Genomic DNA, 12,903 nt, shown 5'->3' with positions numbered 1-12,903 from the left:
AAATTGAGGGAATGTCCATCAATTGGGGAATGGCTGAACAAGTTGTGGTATGCGAATGTAATGGAATACTGTTGTCCCATAAGAAATGATGAGCAGGCAGACTTCCGAAAAACCTGGACTTACATGAATTGATGCTGAGTGAAATGAGCAGAACCAGAACACTGTACACAGTAACAGCCACATTGTTCGACGACTGACTGTGATACTTAGCTCTTCTCAGCAATGCAAGGACCTAAGACAACTCCAAAAGACTCACAATGGAAAGCACCATCCACATCCAAAGAACTTAGGAGTCTGAATGCAGATCGAAGTATTCTCTCCTTTTCTTCTGCTGTTTCTTCTTTCATGTGGTTCCTCCAATTAGTTCTAATTCTTCAGATCATGATTAATGTGAAAATGTCTTAATATGAATATGTAAGTAGAGCCTACGTCAGACTGCATGAAGTCTTGGGGAAGGGGGAGAAAATTTAAAACTCAAAATCTTACTTATGGAAGTGAATGTTGAAAACTAAAAATTTTTTAAAGAGCAGTCAGCAAATCTAACCAAAAACTGTTTTGAGGGACAGTTGAAAGGGGTAGTTTATATTCCAACCTGGTTCAAATCCCAGCTCTGATACTTAATACCTGATCAACCTTCAGTAGCTTATGAAACTGTCTTTATCAGTAAAATGACCAGTTTCAACATTTAAAGCTCCCTCCAGCACATGGAAGGCATTGGAAATAAGAGAATCCAAGCACTGGTCTAGAAGTTCCCTCCCATGGCACCAGCACTCACCTCCACCAATGCTTTTCTTTGCCAACTGTACCCACCCTATAGGGCCCCAGGGCTGTCCCAGCCCATTCCTGGCCCCTCCTTTGGAGGCTAAATACACAGCAAGCCCTTCACAAATTCTTAACCCTATAAACACCAAGCAAATTCCATCAATGCTGAATAAGCACCTCGCACAACAAAGTTTAAAGCAGAACATTTTGTAGTAAAGGACAAAAGTAAAGCTGATGCCCATCCATTAAGGAATGGCTAAACACGTTTGTGGTGGATGAAAATACCTGTTTTATGAGTCTAATAAATGGGCAAGCCTGGGAACCCTTGAAGTGATGCAAAGTGAAGCAAGAACCAAGAAATACCTAATGCTGCCATTATAAATCTGCATGCCTCCTTCCTTCTCAGCACAAGGGAAGACTACAGCTCCAGGTACGATGTGCTGAACGGATTATAAAGGATGGAGATGATCAAAGACAAGCAATCAATAAGGGCCTGTAGGCACACAGCTGGACAGATGGGAGCAGGGATTCATTGGGATCCTGGCTTAGACATCCATCACCACCCTTAAAAACTGGAAAAACCACCCCAGAATACCCGCTTCTGTCATGCTTCCACAAAACTTTCAGCAACACCATCCTATCCCTTAGAAAGTTGGTTAACAACAGCATTTACAACAGGCACAAATTTGCGATGATTATTTCAATTTCTCCTCCCAACCTCGGGAGGTGGAGGCTATTACTCTCATTTTATAGATTTTACGATTTATAAATTCTTGAGGTTAAGTCAAATCCAGGAAGCACAGGCTGAGATAAATGAGCACTTTTTATTTCTTTGTTTCACAAATAAACTGGCTGAAATAGTTGTTTCCTGTGGGCTAATCAAATAAACCAAATCCCATATCTTCATCAGATTCCTCCGATTCTTCCTTGGCTTCCACCTTGGCTGGAGCAGCAGCAGCAGGCGCAGCAGCAGCTGGGGCAGCAGCCGCAGGGGCAGCCACCGCAAATGCCGAAGGGTCGGCCAGGAAGGCCTTCACCTGAAAACAAGGACATGAGTTAACACCGCACCTCTCTTCCCCCCCACTTCCACGGGTCAACAGGTGGAGCAAGAGGGTTCAAAGCCACTGGAGATGGGTAATAACCCAGGACACCCCAGAGAGGGTTAAGATTCCCTCAGACAAAAAGCAGGCATGCACCCACAGCTTCCTACCAGTAACTTGGCTACCACAGATTCAGGGGCCAGGGGTCACCAAGGTGACTTTCTAATAAGAAGAACCTGAGTTCTGAGTCTTGTGACTTCGAGATTAAAAGGGGAAGGAACAGTTTCTGCCCTTGGGGAGCAAACATGTAGAGGAGACATCATGTCCACACTGGAGCACAGACAGGATAAGTACAAGGCATTTTGAAGGGGAGAGGAGGAAGCTTCCTGAGGGTGGCAAGTCAAGTCCTGGCCTAAAGATAGAGGCTGCATGTAAGCCTGGACAAACAGGCCAGCATGTCTGAGACCACAGAAGGGGCTGGAGTTGGGAAGGTGTTTTAAATGTTAGAGGAGTTCCTATTTGATCCTATAGGCAATAATGGACAGGGGTTTCTTAGGGGTGGGAATGCCACAGGCTGACCTGCACTTTTAGGAAAACCCTTCTGGCCGTGCTGGTAAAGCCTGAAGCAGGCAAACTAAGCTGGATAATGTGGCAGTCCAAACAACTACCTAGTGCATATTCCCACTATATATTTTATTTTTAGAATACTGTGATAATCAAATATCATATGTAGAAAAGTATCTTTTCAAAGAAACAAAGGTACTAAGTCACTATTACCACTCTGCGATAACTGTGTCACGAAAAATTGTCCCAGCTAAATTTTTACCTTTTCGGCAAGTGGGAAGGTGTACTCAGTCTCCACAGCTACAGCCAAGACCCGCTTGTACCCATTGATGATTGAGTGGGGTACTGATGCAACAGTTGGGTAGCCAATCTGCAGACAGACGCTGGCAACGTTACGGACACCCTGTGGACAAAGAGATCCGATGACTTGGTGACAATCCTGCCCTCAATGTGCTCCTAGACTTCCTGGAGCCCCATGGGATCGTTTAGACAGCAGAAGCAAGCATATTCACTCTTCTGCCAGTGGGATGTCAATTCTGCAGGCTACCCTAAGCCCTGGACAGACAGAAGCCACCTCTCTGGACACAGACCGGCCCAAGGCCAACCATCTCAGCTGAGCAGAATCCCCATCACCCTTTGCAGCCTCCCATCCCAACTGCCCTCTTGGCCTGCCATCTTCACATTCCCAATGTCAGCCAGCTTCGAAGCTCTCATGAGAACAGTCCTGGCCCATCAGCCTCAGAAAGAGCCCCTACCTCTAAGAACCGAAGGTGCAAAGCTTCCTCCGTGATGTCCAGCACTTCAGGGTTGTAGATGCTGCCATTGTCAAACACCTGCTGAATGATCAGCCCAAAGGAGAATGGGGAGATGTTCAGCATGTTCAACAAGGTGGCCTCGCTGGCACCCACTTTGTCCCCGGTCTTAATCAGCTGCACATCACTCTGAAAAACAAGAGAAAAGTCAGCCCCACGGCAACACACTGCCCAGGATGAGCATCAGGACGGGGCTGGGAGGGCCTCCTGGTCACGCTGGGCTCGCCCTGGATCCTCCCAACAACCCCTGGCCTGGCAGGTCCTCCAAGCACCTAGCATCATCCATCCCTGGGGCTCAGGAGGCTTCTGTGACTGGACCAGCCCCACAGCTACTAAGTGCCCCAAGGGGGATTATTAAAACCCATACAGCCAACTGCACTCACCAAGATTTCAATGGTGCCCCTGGAAATCTTGGTGGTGATACCCAGAGCCTGGAAGAAGGAAGTCTTCTCAGGACCCAGGCCAGTGTTCTGGGCTGGCACAGTGACATCACATGGGGCAATGGCACCGGCACGGGCAGCAGCTGGCACCTACATAGAGAAGAGAATGGGTGAGATTTGGGGTTCTCCATCAGCCAGAATGAACAAAGACATCTCTGTGGCCCTGATGCAGGCATGTTTCATGGCTCTTTCCACATACCTTATTGGCCAGAAGCATATCCCTAATCTCGGTCAGATCTTCCTTGGTGAACACAAAGCCCACATTCCCCCGAATATGAGGCAGTAGTCTGAAAGAAAAGTCACACAAGTTAGCTCTCCCCCAGATAGCATTACCCTTCCAAAGTGAGAAATAAAGGGAAGGAAGAGTGCACTTCCAAGGCACCACACTCACTTCTCCAGGGCAGGGTTGTTCTCCAGATGCCCACGAATGGCTTTGCGCATCATGGTGTTTTTTCCCATCAATACCACGGCCTTCCCACGGAGGGACATTCGGATCTGCTGCATCTGCTTGGAGCCCACATTGTCTGCTCCCACAATGAAGCATTTTGGATAATCATCCAAAAGTTGCTATAAAACGAGCACCAGAAACAAAGGCGTTTGTTACTTGGGGAAAAAAAACCCAAACCAGAGTTTTCTGCCAGGTTAATTCATTCCTGCAGTTTGCAGAGGAAGAGCTTTAGATCCTTGGTCACAAAGTAACAAGTAGCTGAAATGAAATTTGAACTCAGATCTCTTACAAATCTGGGTCTCTCTCTACTGTATCATCTCTTCTAGTAATTCTGATCATTGGCTGGTTCACTGTTTGTTCTTTGAAGAGGACCATGACATCAGGAAGGTGATATTGTGACTTGCAAGTCAACTGCATTTAAGTGAGTTAGGGCTGTGCAAAGTCACCAGCCTCACTTTCTCCTCCAGAGCCATTAGTGGCAAAATATAGATCAGGATGACTAGAGATGGCCCCAAGTAATTCTAATACTGCCACACCCAGGACATAAAATACTGCCAAAATGCTTTGCCCACTCCACTCACTGTCAAAGCCAGCGGGCCAGTCACAATCACTTTTATATCGAGAGGCAACCAGATACAAGCAATCAAGTTCAGAATTACATCTTAGTACTAAGGAGATAGTTTCTGAACTACCGAAATGATTAATTTTTTAAAATGCAGCCTGGTGCCCATCAAAAAAGCCCAACCTGCAAACAACTTACAGTTAAAGCATCTTTGGGGGCCACTCAAATTGTCAACAATTATTAACCTTGTCAAGAGATAAATTCCAATAATAATGACCTTAAAAGAAAATCAAAAGTAACCTGTCAGAAAAGAAAAAGTTTTAAAAAAACATGTCAGAATGTAAAGTTTTCTTATGGGCAAAGAACTGAAACACTTTAAGTACATGCTAATTTATGTGCCTGAGGATTGTTGCCAGTCCTCTCACTGCTTTCATGGAGCTGGGTACACTCATATGTTTGACTGTAACATCAAGTTGAACGTAAGTAAGAGAAGCATAAACATCAACTACACACTGCAAAAGGATACGATTTCAAACAAACCCAAAATATACAAATAAATGTATTCCACTATGGGCTCTCTCTTATATAAATCTTATTTCCAAGCCATTTAGCTTATTGAAAAACATGGAAGAGATTTTTAGTTGGTCCCAGGAACATAACTAGGACCAATGGGTAGAAACTGAGAGTGAAACTACTTGATATGGAGAAAAACTGCCTCTTAACTGAAATTATCCAAAAGTAGGTAGCAGCAAGTTTTTCATAAGTGTTTCTTCAAAGAGCAAGTAAACTATATTGAAGAGTGTATTCTTGTTTCAGCAAGAAACAGGACTGGATGATACCTTCAGTTCCTTCTGAACCTTAATTTTTATTTCTCACTTTGTTCATTTTAATTTATGAAACTTTTATTCAGTCCAGGGAGGACTGACTGCCAATGCCCTGGGTGAGTATTTCCCCCATGGAAAGGAACACAGAACTGGAAGGAAAACAGTTGACCTTTTTTTATTCATGAGCGTCAGGTTTCCCTCCTTGAAGAGGATACTAGATCTCCTTTTGGCTGGCTGATTCCCCTCCCTGGCATGCTCCATCCTCCTGATCCCTGTCCCCCTCTGCCTTCTATCTTTTATGTCGTTTGCATATTGTCCACTATTATCTGCCTCTTGAAGGCAAGGAGAGTGTCTGGGCTTGTGTTTGCACCAAGCCTGGCACACAGGAAGCATGCTGACAGGTCACCAGCCCTAGTGTTGCTCCCACCATTACAAGGTGATTTGAACAGAATCATACTTCGAAGGACTGAACTACAGTCTTCATTTCATCACCTGGTCCTCCAACGGGGTGGGGGGAGGGGGGCTGGCGGCGGTAATTAACATCCCCTGATTTACAGGTAACTAACAAGACCTGACATCACTTGCTCAAATTCCTACAACCAGGGTCACACCATCGCTCCTGCAACATCACCCCCGGTAAACCGTAACCTCCTTGAGGGAATGGTGCCACCTCTTGTTTTAATTTTGGCATTTTGAAAAGCATAACTCACCCACACTCAAAGGGAAAAGCAAAGAAGAAAAACAAGCAAAAAGAACCAGGATTGAATCCTGCTCTTCGGACAAGCCCAAGGTCCTTTATTTCTTCAAACTGGGCTCAGGCTGCCCCCCTTCTTCAGTTACAGAAGCTGGGAGGAGCAGCTACTGGACGTCCCAGGGAGCTGGCCCAGCCTGGGGTCAGCGAGGTCTAGACGCCGTCCTGGGTACTAAGTACACCTAGGAGGGCCCTGAAGGAGGATGGCAGTTACAATGTAACCCCAAAAATGCAGCAGGAAGGAGGGCGTCTTAGCGACCCCTAGCCACTTACGATGATCTTGAGGAAGTAATTGGATTTCCAGGTAGCCCTGTCTTCCCTGGGCATCTCGAAGGTGCTTCAGGGATTGCCACGCGGGGTTTAAAGACGCTGTCACTGCAGAGCAAGCAAGGACGGTCACGGTCAGACCCCCTCCTCCGGCCCAGGGACTCTTCCCCACTCCCAGCCCCCCACCCCGGCTCCTTTTACACACACACGCCCCTCCCCCACGCTCATCTCCCACTCCCCCGGCTCTGGTGACAATGTTTCCAGCCAGGCCTTCCAGGAAGAGGGCGGAAGGGACCTGGGGGCCCTAGATCCAGTGAGGAACCATGGATCTGATGCTAAAACAGCTCTCAAAGGCCCTTTAGTTCTATGCCCGGGGGGAGAAACTGAGACCTGGAGAAATACGCTAAAAATTCCTTCCCCCCGCCCAAGGCATCGCGGGGCTGAGAAACCAGACCCCAATTCCCTTCTCCCGGCCCACTCCGGACCATCGAGGCAAAAGAGCAGCCCGGCTCCGCGGCCTCCTCGCCCTCACACGCGGGCCCCGCGGGCCTGAGGCCTCTCAGGCCTCCATGACTCCCCCGACTCGGGGCTGCTCCAGCCGGGGACCGGGCTCCGGCACCACCTCAGCGCCCCTCAACGGAGCCCAAAGGTCCGCGCCGCTCCGAGCCCAGTTGCCGGGCCGCGGCCCCCAGCAGGCCCACGGCCGCCATCTCACCTACCTCGCACGAGGACGCCTGGAGAGAGAGCGGCCGCGCGCCTCCGCGAGCATTTTATAGCGGGCGGCCGCAGCCAAACAGCGCCCGCGCACGGAGCTCACTCCCATTGGCGGACGCCACCGCCCATACGCAGAGAGGAGCTCGATCAGAGACGCTATTGGATGTTAGGACGGCCACTTAGGTGGGTGGTGGTCCCGCCTCTCGAAAAGAGGCTCCTGCAGCTCAGAAAAAGAGAGGCAAAAATCCTTTCGCGCCCCCTGCTGGCTCCGCCTGGGATCTCCAGACGGGAGCCAGAGAGACATTCTGTGACCCAGAGGAAAAAAGCAAAGATGCCTCAAAGTTTATTAAGCGCCTACTGTATGCCAGGCACTGGGCATGAATAAAATTAAAAAGTACTCTTTAAGCGCTTGTTACGTTCATGAAATAAGCTGAATAAGGTCATGAGAACAGAGCCTTGGCCTCAGAGGCAAAACTTGGGTTCATTTCCCTTCTCTTGACACACACTGGCTGGGTGACCTTAGGCAAATCACCCACTCAGTTCAATTCACTTTGATTCAATAAACATCTATTAAGTGCCTGCATGTACCAGGTGCTGTGCCAAGGACTGGGGATACAAAAAGAGACCACAGTCCCTGCCCCCAAGGAGCTCACAGTCTAATGGGAGAGACAACATGCAAACAGATATATAAACAAGCCACATACACGAAAAATAGGAAATAATCAACAGAGGGAAGGCCCTAGAATTAAGAGGGGCTGGAGAAGGCTTCCTGTAAAAGGTGGGATCTTTGTTGGATGCTAAAGGAAGCCAGGAAGGTGGAGTGGAGGAGTGAGAATATTCCAGGCATAGAAGAGGACCAGAGAAAATACCCAGAGCTGAGAGGTGGAGGTCAGTGTGGCTGGATCTAGGAGCGCATGTAGGGGGAGTAAGATGTAAGTAGACTAGAAAGGTAGGAGGGGCTAGATTATGAAAGGCTTAGAATTTGAACAGAGCATTTTGTATTTGATCCTGTAGGCGATACGAAGCTGCAAGTATTTATTAAATTATAAGGGTTATTAAATTATTATTAAAATATTATTATTAAATTATTTGTTACACTATTAAATTATAAATTATTTATTTGCAGTTTTGTGTGCAATCATCTTTTTAATTGTACTCTTATGGAAATGCTTGGGTTTTTCCCTGAATTGAAAATAAAATAATTTTTTTAAAAGGGGTGGGGGAGAGGAAAGCCACTCAAGGCTAGGGAATGGTAGAAAAAGTCCCATGGGCTGGACAGCAATAGCCAAGAAAAGAATGACAATATACTTGGCCTCTTCCTTAAATTGGAGGTCCCTAGTGAAGAGGATTCTAAGGCACGGTCAACAAAAGTCTTGTAGAGATGAATCAGTGCTCTGAGAAACTATCTTATAAGATGCAGAGAAGGTGCAAGGCTTCATTGGTAGAGGGAGTTTATTTAATTTTTTTTTGCAGGGGGAAGGCAGGGCAATTGGGGTTAAGTGACTTGCCCAAGGTCACATAACTAGTAAGTGTGTCAAGTGTCTGAGGCCAAATTTGAACTCAGATCCTCCTGACTCCAGGGCTGATGCTCTACTCTCGGTGCCACCTAGCTGCCCAATAGAGGGAGTTTACTTATCTGGAGGTTCCCAATAGGAAAGAAATGACAGGTCCCATCCCTATCCCCTTCAGATCCCCTCGGCACAAAGACAAAAAACCAGCCCTTCCCCCGAAGGACCTATGGTTCTATGGAGAGGATAAGACATATAAACAGATAAATACAATATAATTTGAGAATGGATAGTACATGAACAGCAAGGGAATCAGAAAAGGCTTCTTCCCAAACGGAAGAGATGACGCCTGAGTTAAAAATCTCGAAGGATTTTGAGAGACCTGGGTGGAGAGGGAGTGCACCCAGTTCTGGCAGTAGGGAGCCTCTGAAGCTTCCAGAGCAGGAGAGTGATGTGGTTAAATTGGAGCTTTAAGAAGATTATTTTGGTCCTTGAATAGTGGAGTTTGGAGAGGGGATACTGGAAGCAGGTGAGATGGTGGGCTAGCCTGGAGGCTGGATGAGCTGGAGGCTAGAAATGTAGTGGACCTGACGGCTAATTGATTATGGAGATGAGACCGAGGGTGAGCATTTAAGGGAGAACTCAAAATCTGGCTTGGACCTGTTTTTGTATCTAATTTCAGGTCTCTCCCTTTCACACCCCATCTATGCTGGTGTTTCCTCCCCCTCTTCCTCCTCTTCTCCTCCTTCTCCTCTTCCTTTTTCTCTTCCTCCTACTCTCCCTCCTCCTCTCCTCCTCCTCCTCCTGTTCCACCTCCTCCTCCTCTTCCTCCTCTCCCTCACTGAAATTCACTCCCTCCGGCTCTGGCTCCTAGAATCCCTAATCCCTAGTTCCCCTCCCATAGCTAAACACCTCAAACACCTCAAACTTGAAGCCCTCCCAGATTCCTCCCAATTGTTGGTGACCTCTCCTTTTCAATATTTGTATTTTCTTTCTATATCTTTTCCATTGACTTCTTGTAGTACATGTTCTTTCACCCAATAAAATGGAAGCTTCTTAAGGACAGGAACGATTTTTTTATCTTTGTATTTCCCCCCATCCCACCTGCAGCTAGCACACAGTAGGAGTTTAATAAATGCTTATTGAATTGACCCAAATTTAACAAACTTCCCAAGCATTTATTTCCCAACTCTTTCTGTTTTTTTCTCCCTTTCTTTTTCTCTCCCTTTTTTCTTTCTCTTTCTCCCTTTCTCTCCCTTTTGTTTCTTTCTTTGTTTCTCTCTCCCTTTTTTCTCTTTCCCTTTTTCTTTCTGTGTCTCCTTTCCTCTCTCTCTCTCCTTATTCTTTCCTCATTCTGTCTATCTCTCTCTCACTCCCATACAGAGCTCCCAAGAACAATAGGAGTCTAAGGAACTTCCCAGTTCCTAAGGGATCATATAAATATGCACTTCATTTAGACACCCTGGCCTCAGGAGAACCAGGTTATATGGTTACTTAAAAAAAAAATAAAAAAACAACCAAGACTCATGGCTGTCTGCAAACTTCCCTGGAAGCAGGAGGATCTGACTCTTGGGTGTCTCATCCTAACAGAGGAAGTGCAGAGAAGGAAGGTGCTGCAAGGGAAGGGAGGAGTCCAGTACCCGCCAAAAGGGGATCTATTGAAGAAACCCAGGTTATTTAGTCTACAGAAAGGAAGACCCTGGGGCATACTATGGCTGGTATCACATAGCCCAATAGCTAACACATACAGAAAGCAAGGGTATGCTGGTAAATGTTTAACAACCAGCTCTCCCAAAAGAAATTTTATGTATGCATAAAATATTTCTCAATTTAACCTACATCACTAACATATTGTCTTTTGCTTTCTTAAGTCTAGACGATCAACAAAATAACATTACCCTTAAGAAGGCCGTGCAGACCACAGGGTTTTCTAGGAAAATCCTAAGTACTCACCCTCTAAACCCCACAGTAGAGTTAGGAAACATAAGACTCTGAAACAGGATAAAGAATAGAAGCACAAAACAAGACTCCAATGCTCAAGAAAATTCACATGACCTATCTATTTTCACCCAAAGAACTAAAAATCCAAAAAAAGTATTTTTGATCACTCTCTTTAAGAGAAGAAGTCTAGATGTTTGTTAGAGCACTCAGCAAGACAGTTGCAGGAGCAGGAGTAACCATTCCCTCCACTCCTGCTAAGTTACGGTTAGTTTACAATCTTTATTTTTTACATAGTTTTCCTAGGTTATACAGTTTATACAGTTAGGATAATAAGGATACAGAAGCAAAAGTGAAGTTAATTAGATTTTCCTTGTCTTAGTTTAGGATTAAACTATATTCTTTTACTTCCCCTACTTTCCCTCTTTAACATATGCAAATGATGCAAATCAGTAGGCCTGAATTCTTAACCAAGACCAGACCCTAGATAAGCTTGAACAGGTTCCAGTGGGTTTGGCCTCTAATTCCCTAGACTGCCTTCTCAAAAAGTATGCACATACGTACAAGCCTCTGACCTCTCACCTGACCGACTTTGAGGCCTGGTTTCTGCTAAAGATGGGGGGGGCGGGGGAAGCACACCTTTAGTTCTGTGGAAACAAAACTCCTCCTCCCATTTCTTACAGTGGCATAGGGTCCTATGCCTTGAGTGAGGAAGACCTGAGTTCAAATGCAGCCTCAGATACCGTGTGACCTTGGTCAAGTCACTTATCTCTTGTTTGCCTCAGTTTTCTCATTTGTAAAGTGGGGATAATTACAGTACCTACCTGCCAGGATTGTTGTAAGGCTCAAACAAGGCAATATTGTCAAAGTGCTTGGCACAGAGCCGGTGCTATATAAATACTTATTTCCTTCATCTACCACCATGTTCTCATCCAGACTCTGTCACCAGTTGGCTGTGTGACCTTTCTGAGGTTGGACCAGAAAGTCCATTTGTAATATTCCATGATTCATCGTCAAATAAATACAGTGAACTTTGCAAACAATCAAGGGCTCTAGCCTTATTACTATTATCAATGTCATCGATAGCTTCTCATCGTGATGAGGAAAAATCGAAAGTTAATCCCATGTAAAAAGCTTGATGAGACTCCAAGTCTTTGGGAACCAAAGGAAGTTAGGAGCTGTGATTTATGGACAAGGCATCACCAGGACCACATACGCATGGTGCTTTAAAGGGCACAAAGTTTTATATACATCCCCTCAGCTGAGTTTCATAAAAACTCATCCCCGAGATAAGTTGAATTAATGTACCTCCTTCCCTTCTTTTTTTAGGGGGTGGTTTATGGGCATCAAATGCTACATATTTGTTGTTGTGCATTCTTTGTTTTCAGAGAGGCCCGATGACATCATGGGGTGATGTCTTGACTCCAAAGTGAACTGGATTTAAGTGGGACAGAGCTGCACAAAATCATCGGCCTCATTCTCTCTTCCATAGTCCATCAAAGTCCAGTGGCAGGATAAAAGTCAAGACCAGTCCAATGCACTGGGATGCAGCAGATGACCTCGGCGTCTGTAGCTATCCTATATACTACACATACACTATACTGTCAGACAAGGTCAGTTTTGGCTTTGCTGACCTGCTTTTTTTCTTTCTTCTTAAATCTTTCTCACAAAGGATGGCTCACTGGGGTGGGGGCGGGGGGAGACTTGGAAATGAATGTGATGTAAAAACAAAAAAATCTATAAAAATATCTTTTAAAAAGAGAAATTTTAACCACATTGATCTCCAGCACCAAAAACAACCACAACGGGGAGCCAACTGAAAGCATGCTGAATCTGGGAAATCCTCTTCACCCAGAGGGCCGGCTCTGCCCTTGAAAGCATGCTGTCGAGCCTCTCCCAGGACTTAATTAGGTCCAAAGATAATCAAGAATCCTGAGCATACTCAGAAGAAAGCCTCCCAGAACCAGGATATTCAACCTCATAGCATCTTTGTGGAGAATTTCTCCATGCATGCTTCTCTTTCAAGTTTTCTGAGACGACTCAGGCTGCTTTCTGGATGCCGCCTCAGTTGAACCCAACAAGCAATTATTAAGTGCTACTGTATGCCAGGGACTGGAAAGGCAAAGGCAATCATTAGTAACAGTCTCTGCCCTCAGGGAGTTCACAGTCTGGGAGAAGCGGGACAAAGAGGAATGGGTTACAGCATATGCTCCATTAATTCAGGATCATTTGAAGAGGGAAGAAATTGGGATTGGGGGGAATCAGGAAAACAG

General features: G+C 45.9%; 1 protein-coding gene across 1 annotated transcript; it reads right to left on the bottom strand.

The window, feature by feature from the left end:
• Positions 1-1,567: 1,567 nt before the first annotated feature.
• Positions 1,568-7,210, bottom strand: RPLP0 (ribosomal protein lateral stalk subunit P0). The gene is made up of 8 exons (XM_036749902.1): positions 7,190-7,210; positions 6,477-6,578; positions 4,010-4,185; positions 3,818-3,905; positions 3,562-3,708; positions 3,122-3,307; positions 2,629-2,769; positions 1,568-1,799 (listed from the first exon to the last, which is right to left on the bottom strand). The coding sequence occupies exons 2-8, from the start codon at positions 6,528-6,530 to the stop codon at positions 1,638-1,640; spliced, it is 954 nt and encodes a 317-aa protein (XP_036605797.1). The 5' UTR covers positions 6,531-6,578; positions 7,190-7,210; the 3' UTR covers positions 1,568-1,637.
• Positions 7,211-12,903: the final 5,693 nt, after the last annotated feature.

Source organism: Trichosurus vulpecula, chromosome 1 (assembly GCF_011100635.1).
Source record: "Trichosurus vulpecula isolate mTriVul1 chromosome 1, mTriVul1.pri, whole genome shotgun sequence".
In the NCBI taxonomy this organism is placed as follows: domain Eukaryota; kingdom Metazoa; phylum Chordata; class Mammalia; order Diprotodontia; family Phalangeridae; genus Trichosurus; species Trichosurus vulpecula.
Note: the sequence above shows the minus strand (reverse complement) of the source record. Positions and strands in the feature narration are given on the sequence as shown.